Source organism: Rhinoderma darwinii, chromosome 2 (genome assembly GCF_050947455.1).
Source record: "Rhinoderma darwinii isolate aRhiDar2 chromosome 2, aRhiDar2.hap1, whole genome shotgun sequence".
Taxonomy (NCBI): Eukaryota; Metazoa; Chordata; class Amphibia; order Anura; family Rhinodermatidae; genus Rhinoderma; species Rhinoderma darwinii.
This window is the reverse complement of record NC_134688.1, coordinates 82,852,797-82,878,821: the sequence shown is the minus strand read 5'-3', so window position 1 is coordinate 82,878,821 and position 26,025 is coordinate 82,852,797. Positions and strand designations below refer to the sequence as shown.

At 42.0% G+C, this 26,025-nt stretch overlaps 1 protein-coding gene across 1 annotated transcript in view; it reads right to left on the bottom strand.

Moving 5' to 3' along the window:
• The window catches only part of TNS2 (tensin 2), a 128,452-nt gene that overhangs the window by 50,442 nt on the left and 51,985 nt on the right, over positions 1 to 26,025 (bottom strand). Inside the window, exons 2-4 of the mRNA XM_075851823.1 lie at positions 18,981 to 19,086; positions 12,287 to 12,324; positions 9,348 to 9,386 (exon numbers count right to left, since the gene is read on the bottom strand). Coding sequence (XP_075707938.1) covers positions 9,348 to 9,386; positions 12,287 to 12,324; positions 18,981 to 19,086 — 183 coding nt within the window. The remainder of the gene's footprint in view (positions 1 to 9,347; positions 9,387 to 12,286; positions 12,325 to 18,980; positions 19,087 to 26,025) is intronic.

The following is a 26,025-nucleotide window of genomic DNA, read 5'->3' as shown; positions in this document are numbered from 1 at the left end:
ACAAGCCTTCTTTACTGTGAGAACGGTGAATTTATGGAATAGTCACCGCAGGAGCCGTCACAGCAGGGACAGTAGATGGCTTTAAAAAAGGCTTAGATAATTTCCTAGAACAAAAAAGTATTAGCTCCTATGTATAGAAATTTTTCCTTCCCTTTTCCCGTCCCTTGGTTGAACTTGATGGACATGTGTCTTTTTTCAGCCGTACTAACTATGTAACTATGTAAGCTTACAATCTATGAGGAGCAATGTTAAATACCTTTGTGTCAAAAAAGACAAAAGTATAGAAGGTATGATACCTTTATTGGCTAACCATAAAAGTTCTATATGCGGCTTTCAGAGCACACAGGCTCCTTCTTCAGACAGTTTACAAATGAATGACTTAGAAAAAAGCACAACATTAAGATGTTACACAAAGACAATTAGTACATGAAGTGATAGATACATCATTAAGATAAGCCGGGTCAATAAAACTGAGGTTATAGGGGTGATGACTTAGGAGATAAGTGATCGGGAGTCAGTCTGATGGGGGACGTGACGTGTGTCCATGTAGTGGCTCATAAATCCTGGTGTTAGATTGAGGCCTTGTGTCAATGACTGGAATTTTATCATCATCTTGAATTCCCAAATTTTTCTTTCTCTGTTGTTTTTAAAATGACCATTCAGTATTAGGACTTTTAAATCTGCCAAACTGTGATCAGGTCCAGAGAAGTGTTTTCCCACGGGTGTATCCACCTCCTGTTTTATTGTATGTCTGTGAAGATTCATCCTGGTTTGTAGTTTTTGTATGGTTTCTCCAATGTAGATTCCTTTATTGATGCACCTTGTACACAGGATCATGTACACTACATTGGAGGATGTACAGGAGAACGTGCCAGTGATTTTATAGTTCTGCTGCGTGTTTGGTATCTGGATGGTGTTTGATGACCAGATGTTGGTACAGGTCTTGCATTTTCTACTGTTGCAAGGAAAAGTGCCAGTCTCTGATGGTGATGAGAGTTCTTGTTGCTCTGTAGATCTGATCATCTATAATCCTTGGATGGTATCCCTGTTGTAAGAATGTATACCTCAGTGATAGCAGGTGTTGTTTTCTGTCTTCACTGTCTGAACAGATCCGTATGTACCGCAGAGCCTGGCTGTAGATTATGGATTTCTTTATGTGTCTCGGATGGAAGCTGTTCCATCTCAGATATGCTGGACGGCCTGTAGGTTTATCGTAGATAGTTGTTTGTATGGTATTGTTTCTCATGTATATGGTCATGTCCAGGAAATGTATTTGAGATGTAGAGTAGTTGAGAGTGAGTTTGATGGTAGGATGGAACTTGTTGAAGTTTTTATGGAAAGAAAGCAGTTCATGTTCTGAGCCTGTCCAGATTATCAACAGGTCATCAATGTACCGGAAATATGCTAGAGGTTTAGTTGCGCAGGTTGATAAAAACTCTTCCTCTAGTTTGGCCATGAACAGGTTAGCATATTGTGGTGACATTTTGCTACCCATAGCGCTTCCCATACATTGCAGATATATGTCTTTGTCAAATAAAAAATAATTGTGATTTTAATAATTATTTTTTATTTGACAAAGACATATATCTGCAATGTATGGGAAGCGCTATGGGTAGCAAAATGTCACCACAATATGCTAACCTGTTCATGGCCAAACTAGAGGAGGAGTTTTTATCAACTTGCGCAACTAAACCTCTAGCATATTTCCGGTACATTGATGACCTGTTGATAATCTGGACAGGCTTAGAACATGAACTGCTTTCTTTCCATAAAAACTTCAACAAGTTCCATCCTACCATCAAACTCACTCTCAACTACTCTACATCTCAAATATATTTCCTGGACATGACCATATACATGAGAAACAATACCATACAAACAACTATCTACCATAAACCTACAGGCCGTCCAGCATATCTGAGATGGAACAGCTTCCATCCGAGACACATAAAGAAATCCATCATCTACAGCCGGGCTCTGCGATACATACGAATCTGTTCAGACAGTGAAGACAGAAAACAACACCTGCTATCACTGAGGAATACATTCTTACAACAGGGATACCATCCACGGATTATAGATGATCAGATCTACAGAGCAACAAGAACTCCAAGGAGCAATCTTCTGGAGTACAAAAAGAAGGAAGACAACAGCAGGGTGCCCCTAGTGGTCATATACAACCCCCAAATGAACATCTTGAGGAAAATTGCAGCTGATCTCCAACCTATATTCAACAAAGACAATAAACTGAAGGAAATATTCCCAGATTTACCTCTCCTTGCCTACAAACAGCCACCAAACCTAAGGAATCTCCTGGTCAGAAGTGCCCTCTCACCACCATCAGAGACTGGCACTTTTCCTTGCAACAGTAGAAAATGCAAGACCTGTACCAACATCTTGTCATCAAACACCATCCAGATACCAAACACGCAGCAGGACTATAAAATCACTGGCACGTTCTCCTGTACATCCTCCAATGTAGTTTACATGATCCTGTGTACAAGGTGCATCAATAAAGGAATCTACATTGGAGAAACAATACAAAAACTACAAACCAGGATGAATCTTCACAGACATACAATAAAACAGGAGGTGGATACACCCGTGGGAAAACATTTCTCTGGACCTGATCACAGTTTGGCAGATTTAAAAGTCCTAATACTAAAGGGTCATTTTAAAAACAACAGAGAGAGAAAAATTTGGGAATTCAAGATAATGATAAAATTCCAGTCATTGATACAAGGCCTCAATCTAACACCAGGATTTATGAGCCACTACATGGACACACGTCACGTCCCCCATCAGACTGACTCCAGATGCCTTAACTCCTAAGTCATCACCCCTATAACCCCAGTTTTATTGCCCCAGCTTATCTTAATGATGTATCACCTCATGTACGAATTGTCTTTGTGTAACATCTTAATGTTGTGCTTTTTTCTAAGTCATTCATTTGTAAACTGCCTGAAGAAGGGGCCTCTGTGCTCTGAAAGCCGCATATAGAACTTTTATGGTTAGCCAATAAAGGTATCATACCTTCCCATCTTTTATACATATGAGGTAGTACACATAAAGCTGCATGAGCCGGTCACCAGCCAGTGTCTATATGACGGACATGAAGTGCATTAGGGAGCAAGGAATGTGGGGGATACTGCTGAATGAGAGGTGACGTTCTGATTAATAATGTAAAAGGGGAGCCAAGGAGAGGAGTCAGATTAGGGAATTTTACAGGCCTGTCTAAAAAGATATGTTTTCACGGCATGTTTAAAACGGTGGATGTTGGGAATTTACCGGATTGTCTGGGGTAGCACATTCCAGAGAACTGGTGCCGCACGAGAAAAATCTTGGAGACGGGAGGACGTGGGAGGTTCGGATTATGTAGGATGTTAATCTTAGATCGATGGCAGAACGTAAAGTGAGAGTAGGCTGGTAGACAGAGATGAGGGAGGAGATGTAAGGAGGTGCAGCACTGTGGAGAGCTTTGTGGGTGAGAGTAATAAGTTTGACTTTTCTTCTGAAGTGGATGGGCAACCAGTGCAGTGACTGGCACAGGGTAGAGGCGTTGGTGTAGCGGTTAGTCAGAAAGATGAGCCTGGATGCTGCATTAAAGATAGATTGGAGAGGGGAGAGTTTAGCAAATGGAAGACCGATTAGTAATGAGTTACAGTAGTCAAGACGAGAGTGAAATCGAACGACAATGAGAGTTTTCGCTGTTTCCTCAGTAAGAAAAAGGCAGATTCTGGAGAGGTTTTTGAGGTGAAAGTGACAGGAGCGTGTAAGTGATTGAATGTGTGAAGTAAAGGAAAGATCTGTGTCCAAAATAACCCCGAGACAGCGGGCGTGCTGCTTAGGAGTTATGGTAGTGCCACACTCTGAGATGGAGACATGAGGTTTAGGTAGGTTAGTAGATGGTGGGAACACAAGGAGCTCAGTTTTAGAAAGATTCCGTTTCAGACATGATGTTAGAGACAGCAGACAGACAATCACTGGTGATTCGAGCAGGGGTGACGTCATGGGAAGAGGTATATAATTGGGTGTCATCAGCTTAGAGATAGTATTGGAAGCCAAATCTGCTGATGGTTTGTCCAATAGGGGCTGGGTAGAGAGAAAAGAGAAGACCTAGGACTGATCCCTGACTGAGGAACCCCGATAGCAAGGGGAAGAGGAGAAGAAGTAGAACCAGCAAATGACACACTGAACGAGCGGTCTGAAAGATAGGAAGAAAACCCAGAGAGAGCAGTGTCTTTAAGGCCAATAGAGTGGAGCATGTTAAGTAGGAGTTTGTGGTCTACAGTGTCAAAGGCAGCAGAGAGATCCAGAAGAATCATTAGAGAGTATTTGCCGTTAGATTTAGCCGCAAAGAGATCATTTGAGACTTTAGTAAGGGCAGTTTCTGTGGAGTGTAGAGTGCGGAAACCAGATTGTAAGGGGTCTAGAATGGAGTTAGCAGAGAGATAGCGGATAAGGCGAGAGTAGACCAATCGCTCCAGGAGTTTGGAGATAAAGGGGAAATTAGAGACTGGTCGGTAGTTAGCAGCGCTGGATGGGTCAAGAGTTGTTTTTTTCAGTAATGGGTTTATAATGGCATGTTTAAAAGAGGAGGGAAAGATACCAGAGGAAAGAGAGAGGTTAAATATTTTAGTCCGGTGACTAGTGACAGCTGGGGAGAGGGACACGACGAGGTGTGATGGTATAGGATCACTAGGGCAGGTAGTAGGATGAGAAGAAGAGAGGAGCCTGGAGACTTCTTCTTCTGTTATTGGGTCAAATACTGAAAGTGAAGAAGAGGGAGTGCGGAAGGGAAGGGGATCGATGTTACTAGGGGACTGGGAGATAATATCATGCTGGATGTTGTAAATTTTAACTTTAAAATAAGTGGCCAGGTCTTCAGCACTGAGATCTGTGATTGGCGTCTGCACTTTAGGACTAAGGAGGGAATAAAAAGTATTAAAGAGGCGTTTTGGATTATTAGATAGTGTGGAGATGAGAGAAGTGAATAGACTTGTTTGGCTCGGTGAAGGGCAGATTTGTAAGTTCTCAGCATAAATTTGTAATGGAGGAAGTCTGCTGACAAATGCAATTTTCCCCACAGACGTTCGGCACATCTCGAGCACGGCTGAAGAGTGGGATTGAGGCGAGGCCAGGGTTGTGGAAGTCTTTGTCGGGTAGTTCGGAGTGTAGGGGGGGCTGCTTCATCCAATGCATTCTTGAGAGTGTTATTGTAATGTTTGTCGGCCAGATTGGGACAGGAGAGGGAAGAGATAGGGGACAATGTGGACTGTAGACTGTCTATGAGTTGCTGAGTGTTAATGGCATGTATGTCTGATGGGTAGGGATGTTCTTAGGTGGCAGAGAATTTGTGAGAATAAAGGGGAGAAGGTTGTGATCAGAGAGCGGGAGAGGAGAGTTATTAAAGTCAGAAACTGAGCAGAGATGGTAGAAGACCAGATCAAGTGAATGCCCGTCTTCATGTGTAGGAGAGTAAAGGCCCTATCACACCGGCCGATTTTGGCCGTTGCAGCGAGCGCCGATCAACGAGACAGCTCATTGATCGGCGCTCATTTGATCCCTTCACAAGGAGCTAGTATGGCGACGAGCGGTCGTTACTCTGATCGCTCGTCCCCATACATTATCATGTTGGCAGCCCATCTCCCTGTTTACACAGGGAGATGTGCTGCTGACAAAGATAATATTTAAATTTTTTAAAACAATAGGATCAGCAGGGAACAAGCGTTCTATGAACGATCGTTTGCCCGATAATTGCCCTGTGTGAAACCCCCTTTAGTAAGTTGTGACAGACCTAGGGAGGAGGTTAAAGATAGAAACTGGGAGGCAGATGAGGAGATTGGGTTATCAATGGGTATGTTAAAGAGGCTCTGTCACCAGATTTTGCAACCCCTATCTGCTATTGCAGCAGATAGGCGCTGCAATGTAGATTACAGTAACGTTTTTATTTTTAAAAAACGAGCATTTTTGGCCAAGTTATGACCATTTTTGTAGTTATGTAAATGAGGCTTGCAAAAGTCCAAGTGGGTGTGTTTAAAAGTAAAAGTCCAAGTGGGCGTGTATTATGTGCGTACATCGGGGCGTTTTTAATACTTTTACTAGCTGGGCGCTCTGAAGAGAAGTATCATCCACTTCTCTTCAGAACGCCCAGCTTCTGACAGTGCAGATCTGTGACGTCACTCACAGGTCCTGCATCGTGTCGGCCACATCGGCACCAGAGGCTACAGTTGATTCTGCAGCAGCATCGGCGTTTGCAGGTAAGTTGCAGAATCAACTGTAGCCTCTGGTGCCGATGTGGCCGACACGATGCAGGACCTGTGAGTGACGTCACAGATCTGCACTGTCAGAAGCTGGGCGTTCTGAAGAGAAGTGGATGATACTTCTCTTCAGAGCGCCCAGCTAGTAAAAGTATTAAAAACGCCCCGATGTACGCACATAATACACGCCCACTTGGGCTTTTACTTTTAAACACACCCACTTGGACTTTTGCAAGCCTCATTTGCATAACTACAAAAATGGTCATAACTTGGCCAAAAATGCTCGTTTTTTAAAAATAAAAACGTTACTGTAATCTACATTGCAGCGCCTATCTGCTGCAATAGCAGATAGGGGTTGCAAAATCTGGTGACAGAGCCTCTTTAAAGTTACTCCAATAGAGCCTTCATATTGGGATTGAGATATATGCAACAGGTCATTTGGAAATATATTGCCTGTTGTTTCTCAAATTAACTAAAAATGTACTCTTAGGGTATGTGCACACGTAGTGACCAAAAACGTCTGAAAATACAGAGCTGTTTTCAAGGGAAAACAGCCCCTGATTTTCAGACGTTTTTTGAGCAACTCGCATTTTTCGCTGCGTTTTTCGCGCCGTTTTCGCGGCGTTTTTTATGTCCGTTTTTGGAGCTGTTTTCATTGGAGTCTATGAGAAAACAGCTCCAAAAACGTCCAAAGAAGTGTCCTGCACTTCTTTTTACGAGGCGTAATTTTACGCGTCGTAATTGCCGTACGACGCGTAAAATTACGCGTCGTGGGAACAATACAGCGTTATACCCATAGAAAGTAATGGGCAGATGTTTGACAACGTATTTTCAGACGTAAAACGAGGCAAAAATCGCCTCGTATACGTCTGAAAATAGGTCGTGTGAACCCAGCCTCAAGCGTAGAGTATCACTTTTTATGGTCACAATACAGATATAAATAATTTCAGAATATCCAAAAATGTATAGAAAACTGGAGATATCAAAAGAAAATCAAGCACCATATAATCCATGTTGTAAAAGGATGCTTACTTCCAAACACAGCACCACACATGTCCATGGGTTGTGTCTGGTATTGCAGCTCAGTTCTATTACAGAGAATGGCGTTAAGCTGAAATACCACACACAACCCATGGACAGGTGTGGTGATGTTTTTGGAAGAAAGTAGCCATGTTTTTCTGGTCCCGGACAACCCCTTTACAGCTCCTGGGTCTTAATACAAAGTCTGTAACAGGGCCCATGAGCTGCCATGTGCCATTTATAATACTTTTGTCTTATATGGCAGAGTGGCTTTTTGTCCCCCTCGGGTTCCAGAACCCAAGTGCAAATACTACATCTGCAACCCTAATAGCTACGCCCCTGATCATTCCACTTCCAGATGTACCTGGATAGTGTCGCATTTTGCATTATTTTGTATTATTAATACTAATAAATAACTTGAAATCATCGCATAGCAATGGCCCATGTAACAGTAAGGTGACCGTTTTGTCACATGTCCCAATGCTGCAGCATCACATGGGACAAAACATCATCCCGGGAGGCCGTCTCAACACAGACCAGCTGGGGGAGCAGGGACTGTTCGCTACAAGAGCACCAGGGGAGGAAAGTATGGTCTTTTTAAAAAAAAAAAAAAAAAATGTATCCCCTGTTCTCTGCAGCGTCAAATTTAGCCAAAAATCTGCACCAAATGATACACGATTTGGAGCCAACTTTCTAACTGAATTCCCTGTGGAATCTGGGTCGTATTTGCTCCATACTTTTCCATAGCATATCTGACCTGTGAGAACATACCCTTGAGAAGCTGGAGTTTTTCTTGAAAGGTTTGTTCCAGCAGGACAACCTCCTTTATATATCCATATGGTTGTCATAAAGGGAAGTACCACACTTAGGATCCTACTCTACGAGCAGAGAGATGCTGCAAAAACTAAATGTAAACCTGTTTGAATGGGTTTTAGCTACTGTAACTGCGCTGATCACCAGTGGTATGCATTTTTTCCCAACTTGGCGAAAATTGGTGTTTGTCATCTTCACGATGAGTCACAAATATCCTGTAATACATCTGCTTCAGCCCGTCAATAGGCTATTCCCTGTGGTGTGATATCATGTGCCAGATATAATCAAGATCTAAGGCTTCGTTGGAATCAATAGCGTAGTCGACTACGCTTTTGATTCTGTCAAAACGACGGAAATCTTGCACAACGGAGACTAACGGAAACCATTAGCACCGGATCTGTCACCATTAAAATCAATGGTGATGGAAACGGAAACCTATGGTTTCCGTTTGTGTCTGTCAGGGCTCCGTTCCGACAGAAAGCTCTGACGGAACATCGGAAACGGAGCCCTAGTACAGATGTGAATGAAGCCTAACTTTTCAGTTCATCAATTCTTGAGAACAGGGTCTAAGATCCACGCAATGTTACCTAATGATATTATACATGTTATTTGTTGTATAGACGAGTAAAGGCTTAAAATAAGGATTTAAAACAATGTAAATATAAAGATAAACTACTAACACCAACATTAAGAACTAAAGTGGTATTCCGGTTTCAGCAAATAAATGTTATTCTTTGTATAATGAAAAGTTTTACACCTTTCCAATATAATTTCTGTATCAATTCCTTATGGTTTTTAACATCTCTGCTTGCTGTCATTCAATAAGAACTGGTTTAGTTCCAGTAGATAAACCTCTTTTCTGGGAAGGACACACAGATGTAAGACTGGTTGCACCTTCAGTACAGTTATCAGAGATCCGTCTTGTAATGCGCCATGCACCTGTGTGATCATCACATGACCAGGACACTTTTTTTTTATTCTTAATTTAAACCAATAGGGGAGATGCCAGTACAGAACCAGAAACGGGAACGAAGCCAATGTATAGTTTGACAGCTTATTGAAAACTGGAATTGATACAGAAACTACAGTAAATTGGAAAGTTGTATATCTTTTCATTATACAAATAATATTTATTTGCTGAAACCCAAATACCCCTTTAATATAATGCGGATCCAGTGTGTAGCTTGCTTGGATGTTTCTGCCATCTTGAGCTACAAGTTACCTAAACCAAAAATGTATGAGCAACATACTCACCATGTTAGCTGGTGGGGGAGATGAGCAACCTGAGGAGACCTGCAACAGGGGAGCAAGAATAGAGTCATAAAAGCAATTTAACTTATAATGTCAACATATAAATATCTTATCTCAATATGACAGAGCAATGGAATGAATTCTAGACCAGCCCAAATAGGATCAGCGTGGACAATCCAAATGTTACTCACTGCTAGAGGAGGCAAAATCTGTCTTCCCCAACTTCAACACATGAAGCATAATAATAATTTGGCCTTGTCATACAGAATCGTGCAGTTCCAAAAAATATTCACATTTTCTTAAGTTATCATTTGGGACTCCAAGAATTTTCACATAAAATCAATATACACTGGTGCCAAACAAACAAAACCAGCTTTTGATGCTTTGGCTCAGCGAAACTATAAATTATAGTTAAACTATTACAGCAAGTTTACAGGTTGGAAGTGTCCCTTGACAATAAGATTTTGACCTGCCTGCAATTTATTGGCGCAATTTTCACAGCGTTTTTCACCTGCGGTCTTTAAACACCGCGGGCAAAAAAATCTCTCTCTCTCCCTCCCTTTGATTTCAATAGGAGGTCAGAGGCAGAGCCGCGTCAGGAAATAGCACGCCACTTTTTTTGCCGCGGGCAGCTAAAAGCCGCTTCGAAAAAAAACAACACCTCCCATTGAAATCAATGGGAGGCAGTTTCGGATGTTTTTTGGCACGGACTCAAAATCAGTATAAAAAAACTCAGTGTGAACTGGGACTAAGGGCTTATTCACACGAACGTTGTATACGTCTGTGTGACAGCCGTTAAAACAACGGCCGTCACACGGACACATGTATTTCAATGGGGCTGTTCCCACACGTTGTTCTAACGGACTGTGTGAAGGGTACGTTGAAAAATAGGAAATGTCCTATTTTCTTCCATTTTCACGGATCCCTCGATAGACCCAAGCGGGTCCAGCATAGGTGCAACTCGGATGTGAAAAATTACCGTGAATCTAGCCTTACTCTTTTATAGTCACTTTAACAAAGAAAAATGTATAAAAACCGTGGTAAAGTGTGTTAGAAGTGAAACAGAAGATAAAAAACAAACTAACACCTTTTTATGCCTTATGAGGCTTGTGTGTCTAGGATATTGGCTAGCTTTTAGACAAATGCAATCACATTACTTCAGGATCGTATCAAGACTAATCCTGTAAATACATGTAAAAACAATGCCAATTTATGGAAAAGTAAACCTTCTCGGACCAGCAAAATCAAAGACAGCCCTGGGAAAACCAACTGGTCTCATGTACAGATACCACAAAAGATCTTTATCCTGCAGCACATATAAACTTAGGCTTAATACTAGGTGATTTGAAACTTCACAGGGCACAGGTTTATATATAGACTGCCCTGCGAAAACCAATATACAAGACTCCTGTAGAGGTGCCACAAAAGGATCTTTATCTCGCAGAAAATATAAACTATGGCTTATTACTAGGTGAGTTCAAACTTCCCAGGGTGCAGGTTTATGGGCAGACAGGGAACCCTCCACCCATGGCTCGGACAGAGGACCCATTCACAACAACTTTCCCTAACAAGAATGTCCAGCTACCCCACCTCATCCTAAGTGACAGTGATATAGAGGAAAAACTCCATAAACACATATGAAATATACACTGTATACACTGCATTGCAAGCACTGGAGGTCTAATGTAACTTTCTAACATGCCATGTGTCAGTTCTCGAAACTCTCAGGTACCCCCAGCAGGCCATAAAGAGGGGTATTATTGAACAGTATAGCTATTCATATTAATTGATTACTTACATCACAGGTTAAAAGGCGGTGGGGACAACGAAGATATTAGAAGTATAAAACTTAAAATATACATAAGATAACTATAGGGTAGCTGCATGTGCATGTTATTTTCACGGATCAGTAGGAGATAAGTAGCTGCCACTTACCTCCGGGAACATAAAAGCATCAGACAGAAAAAAATCTCATTGGATCCTTCTTTACCCTGATGCCAGACCTCCGGTGAGGTTCTGCCTGGCACTAAATGCCCTAGATTGCTGTCAGACCATGTCAATATTGGTGGGATCTATTCACAAACATCTTAAGAAAATCTTTTGCCCAACTTAAAGAGGCTCTGTCACCAGATTTTGCAACCCCTATCTGCTATTGCAGCAGATAGGCGCTGCAATGTAGATTACAGTAACGTTTTTATTTAAAAAAAACGAGCATTTTTGGCCAAGTTATGACCATTTTTGTAGTTATGCAAATGAGGCTTGCATCAGGGGGGTTTTTAATACTTTTACTAGCTGGGCGTTCTGATGAGAAGTATCATCCACTTCTCTTCAGAACGCCCAGCTTCTGCCAGATCACGCTGTGACGTCACTCACAGGTCCTGCATCGTGTCAGACGAGCGAGGACACATCGGCACCAGAGGCTTCAGTTGATTCTGCAGCAGCATCGGCGTTAGCAGGTAGGTCGATGTAGCTACTTACCTGCAAACGCTGATGCTGCTGCAGAATCAACTGTAGCCTCTGGTGCCGGTGTCCTCGCTCGTCTGACACGATGCAGGACCTGTGAGTGACGTCACAGCGTGATCTCTCGAGAACACGCTGTGTCTGCACTGCCAGAAGCTGGGCGTTCTGAAGAGAAGTGGATGATACTTCTCATCAGAACGCCCAGCTAGTAAAAGTATTAATAACGCCCCGATGTACGCACATAATACACGCCCACTTGGACTTTTACTTTTAAACACACCCACTTGGACTTTTGCAAGCCTCATTTGCATAACTACAAAAATGGTCATAACTTGGCCAAAAATGCTCGTTTTTTAAAAATAAAAACGTTACTGTAATCTACATTGCAGCGCCTATCTGCTGCAATAGCAGATAGGGGTTGCAAAATCTGGTGACAGAGCCTCTTTAAGAAGTCACTTTAACAAGCTGAAGTTCTGCCTCACCTTTCCTTCGCATTTCTTGTGACTTGTAATCTTGCAAACTGAAAAAAGAAACAGAGAAACAGCGTATTAGATGAGGCCATTTGTTAATACATGACATTGCTGATAAACTGTAACTTAATAAAGAACTTTACTACAAGTGCAAACCATTCTGGTTTTACAGTGTTCAAATATCTGTGTTTTCTCACACTGTGGAACTTATGCATCAAAACATTGGAATTCTGATATATCCAATAGAATTGTCCCCGCACATTCCATTAATGATCCAACATCTACCATCACACATTGGACCAATGCTGTCTAAAATCCCAATTTTAATATCTCCCTCGTGAAGATCTAGATAAAAATGAATTATTCTGAAAACATTGTCCTGGCTTCTTGATTTCTAAATCTCTCCAAATCTAAAAGAATAAGTAAGACTTCCCTGGCAGACTCACAATGTCACCCAGTTATACCCATGGAAAGTCCCTCAGAATTTTGGCCATCTCTAATAGAATTAAAGACAATGCCCCATATCTTGACATTTAACAACAAAATACCAAGCAGTGGCGTAACTATGGGGGTGTAGAATGTGCATTTGCACCCAAGCATTGGAGCCTGACAGGGCCTAAAGGTGGAGGCCAGTACTATAAAGTATGTACATAGTTGGGGGCCCTGTCACAGAGTTTGCATTGGGGACCAGGAGCTATACGTTACACCTCTGACACCAAGTGAACTTATTAAAGGGCAAAAAAAAAAATAGGAAGACCATGTGAAGACATCATGAATGTTTTCCATTAATAAAAGTAGCCTCAAAAATGAAGGTTCTATATAGAGCGATTAAGGTACACTACTGGATTCATAGTAAAGTGAGGAGCACCGGCAAAATACACCCTCATGCCCAAGATGCCCTACGAACCTCAAATTCGTTCTGACACAAATGAATGGTCTATACAGGAATCTGCCACTTTCATAGTCTACACTGCTGGTCCATCTATATGAGACACATAACACAAATGTCATCTGTTGCTTAAGAAAAGCCTCGGTGTTGATTCCCATTTGTGTCACATGCTTAAAGGCAAACAGTAAAATCTCCCATAGTTAGCAGTCATAGCTAAATGCGGTTTAATGGGAAAACTGGAAACTCCTCATTTATGGTTTACAGGAAAAGTCAACAACTTAACTTTGAGTCGCTGTTCTAAGTGACATTACAGTCATTGCAACATGAACTCCCAGCTCATATTACTGACCACCGAGATTTTGGCTCACAAAGGGATCAATTGAGACTGACTGACCTAAATTTGGAGTCCTACAAATCTCAGTGCAACTCATTAACTGAGGTTTAGCTGCACGTTCACAGTGGGAGGCCAGGGACAGAGCCATGCAAGAGGTCATCGAGAAATTCCACCAAATATAGTTCTAAAATAGTTACACCTTGCAGATAAAACCTTGCACATATGCCGAACATTATCACTGACGGCCAAGTGGGCAACAAGGCAGGTTTGTGATTTAAGTTCATATTAAGATTGAAACAAACAAAACAATTCTAGCTATTTTTTCTTCACATGACCCTTTTGACCTTCATTCCTATCAGGACTAAAAAAAAAAAAAAAGTGTCTCAGGAACAGGATTGAACAACACAAGTAATAATATTGCCTCTTGTCTCTGTGGCCTATACATACGCCTTGGCCTGTAGGTTATAAGTTAGAATAGTAGTTACAAGTTACAATGAGTAATCGATTTATTAGCTAGAACAACAAAGTATCTAATCTAACCTGGTTCTGAAGTCCCCACATAAATCAGACCCTTACCATGAGTGCTGCTTTTTATTGATCTCCATTTCAAAGTAGGCAAAGTGTGACCAGAGTGCTGTCCCATCTTCTTCAAAAGCACCAAACAGTTGTAATGGCACATACGTGTTGCGACCGGCCTCTTAATAGGTTAGTGCGTGCCTCTTAAGGCTGCCTGGGTCTTCTTTTTCTTGCTTGAGCAATAGATTTATTTAATTCCCTGTGATCTGCACAGCTTTTCTCAGATTGTTTATTTGGTTTTACTCGGCTTGACTTCTGACTACGCAATCTAGACGCTGCCTGCCCTGACCTTGTACCTGCGCCAATAGGCATCCCTGGAGGAGCAGCGCCTGCTGAAGGTAAAATGTACATATGCATGTGTGTCTTCATATGCAAATTATATGTATATGTTTATTAGGCACTCACGACTTTGTGAGTGTGAACAGGACACCCATTACTGCTGAGACAAGCCCTTTCATATTGAAGCCAGAGCTGTTCTTTATTGTGGCACCTACAGGGTGGACCAAGCAGGGGACCTGTGGGAATATGGACAGAACTCATCTTTGTGAGGCAGTCCCTTTAAAGGGGTTGTACCAGAATCGACAATTACCACCTATCCACAGGATAGTTGATAGTTGTCTGATAGCTGGGGGCCCCTCCACTGCGACCCCCACCGATCTCAAATATGGGAATCCGGAACCCCCGTTCTTCCTCACAGCACACCCAACAGTGAGGAGGAGCTTGAATAGAGCAGTGGTCGAGCATGCGCCCACCAATCCATTTAATGCCTATGGGACTGACGGAAATCGTTGAGCACTGTACTCGGCTGTTTATGCCATATCTAGTGAGAAGGAACACTGGGATCGGGAATACCCATTCTCGTGATCGGTGGGGTCCCAGATCACTGTGGATAGGTAATAATTGTTGATTCTGGGATGACCCCTTTAAGGTGTGTTCTACACAATCTGTGCCTACCAGATCCTGAGATGTAAATCTGATACTGTTTTAGGATAACATTGGTAGAAGGGTTAGAAGGTGCCCCAATCCAGAGACTTATTCTGTGTGGTGTCACTGAATTGTGGTGGCTGTGAATGGGGACACATGGGGGCTGTGTTGCTGACCAAGTAAATACCTTTATAGTTAGCATTTATTCAGCAGAACAATGCACCACCCGTTCACCACCACGGAGATGGCATGGTAGAACATCCGAGCAGCTCAGTGCAGACATCTTTATCTGATATACTGTTTACTGATCATTTTAGGCAAATTGTGTGACTGTGTTTTTATAGGACTGTTTGGTGAATTTAACTGTGGAAACATTATGGAAACATATGGAAACATTCGACAACTCTCCCCCAAAGAGTGAAAATCGGACTCTTGTCAGAATAGTAATGTATGTAAAGCCCCTGAGAAAATGAATAAGAATGGATTTCACTCATTGTACTTTGAGTTCCAAGGAAGAATATAGATACATAAAAACAGGTGGTGCAAGCAATATACTGTTTTCTTCTAGAAACCCCTCATGGAATAAATATTCTGACCTCAAGTGACAACTTCACACGTGGGGCATATTCTGTTTTATACAGTTGAGCACATTTCTTGGCTATATACAGACTGATGTGAATCTATGTCCAAATGTGGTGAAAACATAAGTAGTATACACAAACTAATTTTATGCATTACATGTCTTCCATAACTAAATATATTCATTGATATCAACACAATACAAACAAACAATCTGATGCTTTGGACAATTTCTAATTATTTTTATTATCCAAATGACAATAGGAATCAGTGTTTAAGGGGTTGTCTAACTTAGAAAACCCATTTTCAAATACCCGATTAGTGAATACTAAATGACATAATATAAGCGGGTCCCCTATTCAAAACCGTCATCTATTATCCAGAGTGCAGAGCGACTTTAAAGCGAGTCTTCCACTCTGAAGGACCAAGTACGTCTTTGCATTAAACGGAAAGCCCATTCATTTAAGTGGGAACTGCCTAATGCTTCCCCTGTGGAAGCGCTGCAGGGATATTGAACATTTGCATTACAGATTACAGCGAGGGCAGCACTGTCCATGAGGCGAGCTGAGCGGCGGCTTGCTGCCTCTCTGAGGGGGCGGCAGCTCCACTGAAAGCCACCCCCTCCTGCACTATAATTGTACTGGCGTCTATAGGATGCAGATACAATTACATGCATAAGCGCTGAATGGCAGGGCACGGAACTACTTAATGCAATGACGTCATCGCGCCGCTTGCGTCGTTGAAAGGTGTTGATTGGCAGGGCAGAATGACTTGCCCTGCCACTCAGTGCCTTTTAACGACGCAAGCGGTGCCTTGACGTTGAAAGGCGCCGATTGGCCGGGAAGAATGGCCACACCGTCCATGAGGCGAGATGAGCTTCTCGTCTCAGGCGGCATCCTGCTGCCTCACTGAGGGGGCGGGGGCGCCTCTGAAACCATCCACCGCCACCCCCTCCTGCACTATAATTGTACCTTCGTCTATAGGACGCAGATACAATTACATGCATAAGCGCTGAATGGCCGAACATGTTCTGTGCTCTGCCAATCAGCACCTTTCGACGACACAAGTGGCGCGTTGACGTCATCACGCCGCTTGCGTCTTTCAGCCCCAGCAGACCTGCTCAGAAGAGAGCAGGCCTGAATTGCAAGAGGATGGCGCGGAAACGGGTTTAGGTGAGTATGTAAAGTTATTTTTTTAAGTGTGAGGGGCTATATGTGGAGTACTATCTACAGGGGGGCTATATATGGGGCCAATATGTGGAGCACTATCTACAGGGGGGGCTATATGTGGGGGCTATATATGGAGCAATTTCTACAAGGGGCTATATCTGAGGGCTATATGTGGAGCACTATCTACAGGGGGCTATATGTGAAGCACTATCTACAAGGGGGCTATATGTGGGGCACTATCTATAGGGGGGCTATATGTAAAGGCTATATGTTGAGCACTATCTACAAGGGGGCTATATGTGGGGCACTATCTATAGGGGGGCTATATGTGGGGCACTATCTATAGGGGGGCTATATGTGGGGCACTATCTACAGAGAGGCTATATGTGGGGCACTATCTACAGAGGGGGCTATATGTGGGGCACTATCTACAGAGGGGGCTATATGTGGGGCACTATCTACAGAGGGGGCTATATGTGGGGCACTATCTATAGGGGGCTGTATGTGGGGCACTATCTACAGGGGCAACTATCTACAGGGGGATCAATGTAGGGTACTATCTACTATCTATGGGGGTACTATCTTCAAGGGGCACTATCTACAGGGGCACTATGGGGCAGTATTTACAGGAGGCTCCATAGGGGGCACTATGTATGTGGGCACTGTCTACAGGGGGATCTATGTGGGGAACTGTCTGCAGGGGGCTCCATGGGGGGACACTATATACAGGGGGCTCTATGTAAAGTCTATATGTGGAGCACTATCTACAGGGGGCTATATGTGAAGCACTATCTACAAGGGGGCTATATGTGGGGCACTATCTATAGGGGGGGGCTATATGGGGCACTATCTATAGGGGGGGCTATATGGGGCACTATCTACAGGGTGCTCCATTGGAGGCACTATCTACATGGGCATTGTGTGTTTGTGGGGGGGTACACAGTGTATGGTGCTATTATAATCAGGGACACAGTATGGTGCTATTATAATCAGGGACACAGTGTATGGTTCTATTATAATTAGAGGTGCAGTGTATGGCGCTATTATATTTAGGCGGCGTAGTGTGTGGCACCATGAGAATTTTATCTTCGTTTATAGGTGCAGAAATGTTTGAAAAGTGAGAAGCTGACGACATCTGAGCAGAAAACTGCAGAAATTGGCTGTGGCCGGGGTAAGTCATCATAGAGGTCTGGACCGGATGGAGAAGAAGAGAGAAAAAGAACAACTAGAATCTTAGAAGACGTCACCTGTGAGTAACTTAATGTAAATGTTTATTCTGCCTCTAATCAGTACTGCAGTCACTGTATGATTTGCAGTGAGATAATGGGTGGTATGATTTTTTATATTTTTTTGAGGCTGCTAGTGATGTAGAACAGCCAGGGGGATGTCAATCAAGATCTTGGGGGCGCCATTTCAATTTTCACCTCAGGCAGCAGAAAAGCTAGAATCGGCCCGGATTACAGCTGATTACTGGGGGGAGAGCAGCGGGACACCCTGTGACCTACTAATCGCTGGTGGACACTTCTAACACAAAGAGTTTGCCCAAAGTGGACAATCCCTGTAAAGCCTAGCCTTGTAGCTAAATGTTATGCTAAATCCATTAGGCTTTATGATTAATGGTAATATGTGACTTACCAACTACTAGTACCGGGGACTTCAATAGAAAAGGTGCCTACAGTCTAAAGGTGGCAATACACTTTGACCAGCCAACAGCTATTCCTCCTGACTTACCCATACACATGTATGCACGGTACGGCCAAGAGTGCATGTGTTTTCAATGGGGAGAGGGGAGTGAACCACTGCCAGACACCTCTAGCAGATGCTTTTCTCCCTTGAGAAGAAAGGATCGGGCATAATGAAATTCTAGTTTCCAATGCTTTTTTTTTCCCCGACATCTGCCTTAGAATACCACAATGTTATCATTTAATGTATTATCACAATAAAGTTAAATCATTTTGAACTAGCATCCGTTGAATCAGACAGGTGTCTGTGAAACATTCCGGTTATTGAATGCACATATTAAAAATATCTTCACAATAACTTTTAAAGGTAAAAAATTTCTAGAAAGATATGAAGTCCATTTTGGATTACCAGGCAGTTTTGTGCCAGAAACAATCCTATGGCGGACTACCAAACGTTGGATTCAAGGAATTTGACCTTATTTGTATATTTTAAGCCGTCTTTTGCTAAAAAGGTAATGTCATAACCAGGTTAGTGATAGTCATCACTGCTCACCTTTGCAGACACTGCCTTGTGATACGACAGGCTCACTACAAGCAGCACACAGCCTCTTCTTTCTCAGGACTTTCTCATGGAAAACGTGACGCTCACTCCCCGTGGGCTGTAGAGGAAACAACATCAAGATTAAACATGACCAGAGACCACAAGTCAGTGGGAGACTAAAGTACTGAAATCTGTGGAATCTTTGTACCAACACAGCGCTGAAATTATGGGTTTACAAAATATGTTACGGTTATACATAAAAAAATTAAACAATTCTAGAATTCAAGGAGCAAGGTATTGAAAATGCTAACAAAATCTTATAGAATTCAAGAGCCACGTAGGGAATTTTTATGATTTGAATAAGTTGGTATCAAAAACAAATGACCCATAAAGGGAAGACACCAGACATAATTTTTTGGAAGCAGTGGCTATCAGGCTGATGAGTATTGTTCGGGCCTGTTAAGGTTAAACTGCAAGTTGAACGTAGATGCAGATATGCAGTTCTACGGAAAAATAGATATACTTCTACATAGATAATAGAGAAAGCAAGTCACATATACTTGAAACAGTATTTTAATGGAATTGTCTGATTTAACAAACCCATGTAATGCTTAATTTGCCATGGGGTGGCGCTGCAGGGAAATTGAACACCTGCTGCCTGATTCCCCCACAGATTACAGATTATCCCTGGAGGTCCCAGCAGTGGGACACCCTGTATTTTTCATCAGGGGAACTTTCTAAAAAAATAATAATAATTATCCAAAGTAGGCAACCTTTTAAAGAGGAGCTGTCACCTCTCTTGACATGTCTATTTTAGGAAATACTTGTATTTCCTTTAAAACAACAATTCTGGAGCATATTTTCTTAGAACTCTGCGCTGTGCTATTCCTCTATTATTGCTTTTGGAAATTTATGAATACATTGGCAACTGGGTGTTACCATTCCAATTTTGAAAAGGGATGTGTCTCTACACAGTTTCACTCTGTCAGCAGTGATTGGACATGTGAAGGGACACCCCCCCCCCCAAGTGGTAGCACCCAGTTGTCGAGTTATTCATACATTTCTAGGAGGAATAACAGAGGAAAGGCACAACGTGGAGTTCTAAGAAAAGATGCTCCTAAATTGTTATTTAATGGGGAATACAATTATTTACTAAAACAGACATCTCACGAGAGGTAACAGGTTTTCTTTAAATAATCAATGTAAATAAATGTGATGAAAGGGACCTAGTGTTTACATGACCATTAATATGCTAGTATACCCATCATCTCATTAAGTGGTGCCAACTAGATACATGGCATGGATAGGCAGACAATGGCTGATGAGGAGAGCAATGAACTGAAATGCTCAGGCACAAATTCCTTGTGTTCAAAGCATTGGCTGTTTTCCTACGGCTAAGAAGTATTGTCCCGTTATACTTGGACTAGTTCTACCATTATTCATATTCTAAACATCATTTTTCTGTATGTTATTACACAATTGGTACTGGCACCACCTTTTTGGGTGGGTTTCTGTCTGTATTCATGAAAATGTTGCTCTGACTCATACAGTCTACATTATTTGTCCTTTACTTTCTAATGATCATTTTGCATACAAAAGTGCTGAATCACAAACTATATACTATAAGGGAATAAGCAATGGGAATATAATTTCCTTTATCCAGATCATATTACTTCAAAAGCACAAGTATCACCAAAAATTATCACCAATACATTACCGATGACGTTTGTTCTCCATTATAAAACTCACATGTATGTTTAATTTACCCCTAAGCAATGACAGTAGAACCTATAAATTATAATCTATGACATCATGACCAAGATACAGATATAATGTAATCATCTCAGCAAGTTTTTGCCTATACTGCTGTTACTTAAGTGGCATATCAGTATCAATGATGCATTTCCATATTATTTTTTTTTAAATTCGTTTATTCAAAATATTACATACAAAGTATCACGGCAATTGGATAATGCATGACAGTATCAGCAATGACAGTGCATAAACAGTGTGAGATATCAACAGTAATATACAGTCACATGTAGAGCGATTACAGAGTATCCAGTTGCCAATCATACAGTAAAGTGCAGGAATATTCCCAATTATTTCACAGATGTTAAAATAAAACAAGTAAACAAACAGAACAAGTCGCCTATGTCGTATTATAAGGTCACAAATATTAATACATCATACCTCATCAGGGGACAAGGAAGCTGAATTACCCTACAGTGGGAAGAGGGCTAACATCAGGAACAGCCATCAGGGACCCCACACTCCCTGAAATTTGTCTGGACAGCCTCTGTGGGAATATACCAGCTGTTCATAAGTAACAACCGTATCGACCAGCGATTTCCTTGAGGCTATCGATGGAGCTGTATCCTCCATCCAGTGCATGGCTATAGATTTCCTAGCCAGAAATAAAGATTCCTTTATAAAAATACCAGTGTGGTGTGTCTAGTGTTCCTCATCTATGAGTCCCAATAAGGCTATTTTCGGGGAGAACAACAAAGGACTAGGTAATAATGGAATAAGAACATCATAAACCTTTGTCCAAAATATCGTAATGAATGAACACTCCCAAATGAGGTGCCAAAAATCCGCCTCCGGTTGACCACATCTATGGCAGGCTGATGTGGGTAATCTGCCCATACGGTGTAATCTCACCGGGGTGAGGTAAGCTTGATGTATAATGTATAGCTGAATAAGCTTATTATTTATAGCCGGGGATACGGTTAAGTGTGAGCTTAAAATGTTAACCAGATCCTCAGAAGAGAGGTCTGGTATCTGCAACTTCCACTTAGTCAAAACCGGAAGCGGAGCAGAATTAATTTTAGCCAAAATCAGATGGGTATATAGAGCTGAAATAAGACCTTTAGGACCCTGAGACTTTAGTATTCCAATCAGAGGGTAGGAAGATATGATAGAGGAGTGAGGTGGGAACTGAGTTTGTATAGCATGATGTAATTGCAAATATTTAAAACATTGTAAGTCTGGAGTCTGATGTGTCTCTTTAACCTCTAGGAAGGTAAGAAGCAAACCACTATCATACATATCCCACAATCGGGTAACACCCAGATCTTGCCACATCTGTGCATCAGTCAACGACTGAATGTATGGTAATGTAGGGTTATGCCATAGAGGAAGTTCTGGAACCGTATCAGTGTATGCAAGTAATTTTTTGGACGTGCGCCAAACCGCTAGTGCCAGGACATGCATAGGAAGTAAGTCAGTACGGGGAGTAAACTTAGGGTATTCTAGGAAACTAAGCAGGCTACGTCCTGCGACCAGGGAGGCTAATTAATAGTCTGTGTCAGACAGAGGTCAATCCTGTATCCAGTCCCTGATATCACGAAGTTGACCTGCCTGGTAGTACAAATAAAAATCAGACAGGGCCATCCCTCCTTCAAGTTTCGGCCGTTGCAACCTAGAAGAGCCCCATATAAATCGTATTATTAAGGAATCTAAAGAACGATATGGGAACTACAACAGGCATATGTTGCAAAATATAGTTACATTGAGGCTGAACCACCATCCTGATCAAATTAATACGACCAGCCACAGATAATGGTAGAATGCATTTCCATATTTAAAGGCTGTGTGTGATGGTAGGTATTCCACCCCCTACTGCTTACTGGTACATATGTAAGAGTCCTGGCGTTTTCATAAACGACATAAAAGAAGTCTAAATTCTGCTTTTGCCTTTAGGGAATGGCTATTAGTGACCTCTAACTACTAGAAGCAATAGCATTATTTCATCTGTTCCAGGTAAGCCTACTTCCTTAGTGAGGGCAGAATAATGTTGGTGACATGTTCCCTTTAAAGGGGATATCCGAGCTTATGAAAAATACAGAAAAGTACCTCTATGCGTCTGAAAGCTCACCAGGGGATGCCACCATGGTTCAGAAGAAAATATTTATTATCTTCATTATGTTACCTAGTTCTGTACAGTTTTAATGCTGCCAGGTTTTTTTGTATGGTGGGATTACCATGTAAAGGATTACAGTTCCGATGATACCTCTCCCCGTCGCAGACATTGCCTCTAGAGAGACAGTAGAGATAACAGGCATGTGATGTATAATGTCCTGTACTATAGGGAAAGGGGAGATAACCACATGTTTATAGTGTATGAAGCACAAAATCAGTAGATAAACACCAACATGGTTATGTGACATCTGCTTACAGAGACATTTAAGCTACAGACAGCAAATTACTAAGTGACTAATCTTACTGCAGTTAAACCATCTGCACATAATTTTTAAAGGCCAGATAACCCCATTAAACATAAAGTATGTTAGAAAATTGTGTAACTTTTTAACTTCAGGATCCTACCACTGTGACCCACATTTGTGAGGAGAAAGGAGGTTCCCCATTCTGCCAGGTGTGACTGCCACTGTATTGGGTATTTTTCAATGTCAATTGACAGAAAACAAGTACAAAAAAAAAATTGCCAAATGTGAATATAATATATCACCAATCGGAAGGTTAGAGTCCTGAAAATGTCCTGGTTAGAATGCAATCATAATCTTCTCAGTTAGATCCAGAGCTTGACACCGATAGCAGAGGTACCACGTGTGGAGGATCGGTGTCTGACAACACCTGTGCAATGTTTCGGGGGGAGTGCCCCCTTTTTCAAGCAGGACATTTCCAGGACTGTAACCTAACGATGGGTGATACATTATATTCACATTCAGCAATTTTTTTTTCACATGTTTTTTGTCAATTGACATTGAAAAATAGCCAATACAATTTTCTACTTTTTGAAATTACCGCTTGAATTAGTGCTTACTTCCATATACGCTGTATCTAAAGAGTCTGAAAGCTCCTCTTGTTGCACTACTTCAACCACAGGTTAGTCCACTATTAAGGTCGGAAACTACATACCTGATATACTGTGTATATACCATACATGTCTAGAAGGGAACAACCCCTTTAACTTGTTAAAAATCAATAAGTCCTGGTCCCTATTTTTATTGGGGATGTGGACGAGCATGCACAGTCACCAATGAAACGGGACTGAAACATTTTTGGAGTGGTGTACATAGAGAACAGGTGGCCACACAGATAAAGATAAGGTCTTTTTCAGGTTAGGCTTGACAACACCACACTTTTTCCCACCTGTGACAAAAGATCCTAGTGCCCCCATATTATTTTCAGGACTTTAGTACATTTTAGAATAGGCCCCCTGTCTCCAAGGGCCCCACATCAGCTATATGGGCTTCCCCTATAGTACATATATTCAGGAGTTCATTCAAGTTCCTCTGATCCTAAACCTTCAATAAAAAAAAAGTCAACTATTATTACCAGACTCACTCGCTAGGACCCAATTCACACAAGTCCATATCCTTTCCTTTTTAGTAACATGGTTCAAGCAGTAAGAACAAGGAAATAATTTGTCTTGCTCTGCTGGGAGCCATTCCTTTTACATGAAGAAAAAGAACTATGAATGGACATCTTAGTCTGACACAATGTGAATTGAGTCTTAGAAGGAACAGTGATCACAACTGAGCAGGTGCTCATGGCAAAACAATCCAGTCAGCTCTGAGATTTGTAAATCACTTTCAAGGGGCCAGATGTTCAACATGTTGGGTGGAGAAGATGACAGCACAATCATTTCATTCTATCTAAGAATTTTCTCTTGGCTGCAGTGGAGAAACAAGAAGTGTTTTCATCAGCAAAGATAAACTGACAATAAAAGCTGGGATGACAAAAATGCAGTGGCTGATTGTCTCCATCAAGGCATAGTGCTAAAAAACTAAGCAATGCTAAAAAAAATTGGTGAGAAAAACTATGTAAAATATCTAAGACAACCTGTCCGGTGGATGACTAGTATATTTTATTTGATCTGCATATAGTCTTAATAGGGAGAAATTTGACCCGATCATAGTTATTCCTCCTTGACAGGTAGTACCTTGCAGACCATAGCATAGGTGATAAGTGTCTGATTGATGGGGGCCCTACCACTAGACCCCCACCGATCGCGGGAATAGGGGTCTCAAACCCCCGTACCTCACTACTACTCGATCACAGCGAGGGGGGCTTTGAAAGCATGCACACTGCCGCTCCATTCAAAGTCTATGGGACTGACGGAAACAGCCAAGTACACTGAAGACAATGAAACAGAGTGGTGGCGCATGCTTGAGCGCCACTCCATTCAAGCTCCTCCTCACTGTGGGGGTACAGCGAGGAGGAACAGGGGGGTTGGGACCTCCGTTCGTGCAAACGTGGGGTTCCCAGCAGACACTTATCCGATATCATGTGGATAGGTGATAATTGTCGATTTTGAGAAACACCCGTTTGAAGGAAACCTATCCCCAGGACAAGTTCTATTAAGGGATCCAAATGATGTCCTATTAAAGATGAACTAGGGGGGCATAACTAAATTAAGGGGACAGAAGAAGCATGCTCTACTGCTATGACTCCTTAGAAAGAGAAAGTCATGTTTCAAAAGGAGTCAAGGTGGGAAGTGTGACATGACCCCTCTCAGCTATGCTGAATGGCTGGATGGCCTAACAGAGGGAAGGAGCATAATCAGGGTTGGATTATAGGAAGGGCCCTAGAGTTTCCCCCACCTTGGGGTCTCTACCTCCCAATTCTTTTGAGCACTTTTAAGACAATCCCATCTGCAAGACATTGGAGACGACACTTCTCTCTCTTTCTTCCGAGCTCTGACACTGTTAGTTAAAAAAATTAAGTGGCCAAGATTTCATGTCTCTTGCCATAGTTAGAAAGGGATAAGTGGCTGCCAGAATCCTCCAACCTCGCTTATCTCTGGGGCTAACATACAACATACCTGATCCTTTTTTTCTCCCAATCAATTGGGCATTGGGCGACAGTTTAGCTGCCTCCATACTCATCCTCATCATGGTGGAATCTGACAACAAATACCTAGTTTATGGCCGGCTCAATTTAGCCATGACACTGATACTCTGGAGAAGGCCCCCACCAAATTTTTCGTTTGGCCTGTGTGCCCTCTAGTTCAGAATTACTGGGCATCTTTCTTAGTTTCTGTGACACCTACTTCATACAGCAGGAGGTTTTTCCCTTTCTAGAATTCCTG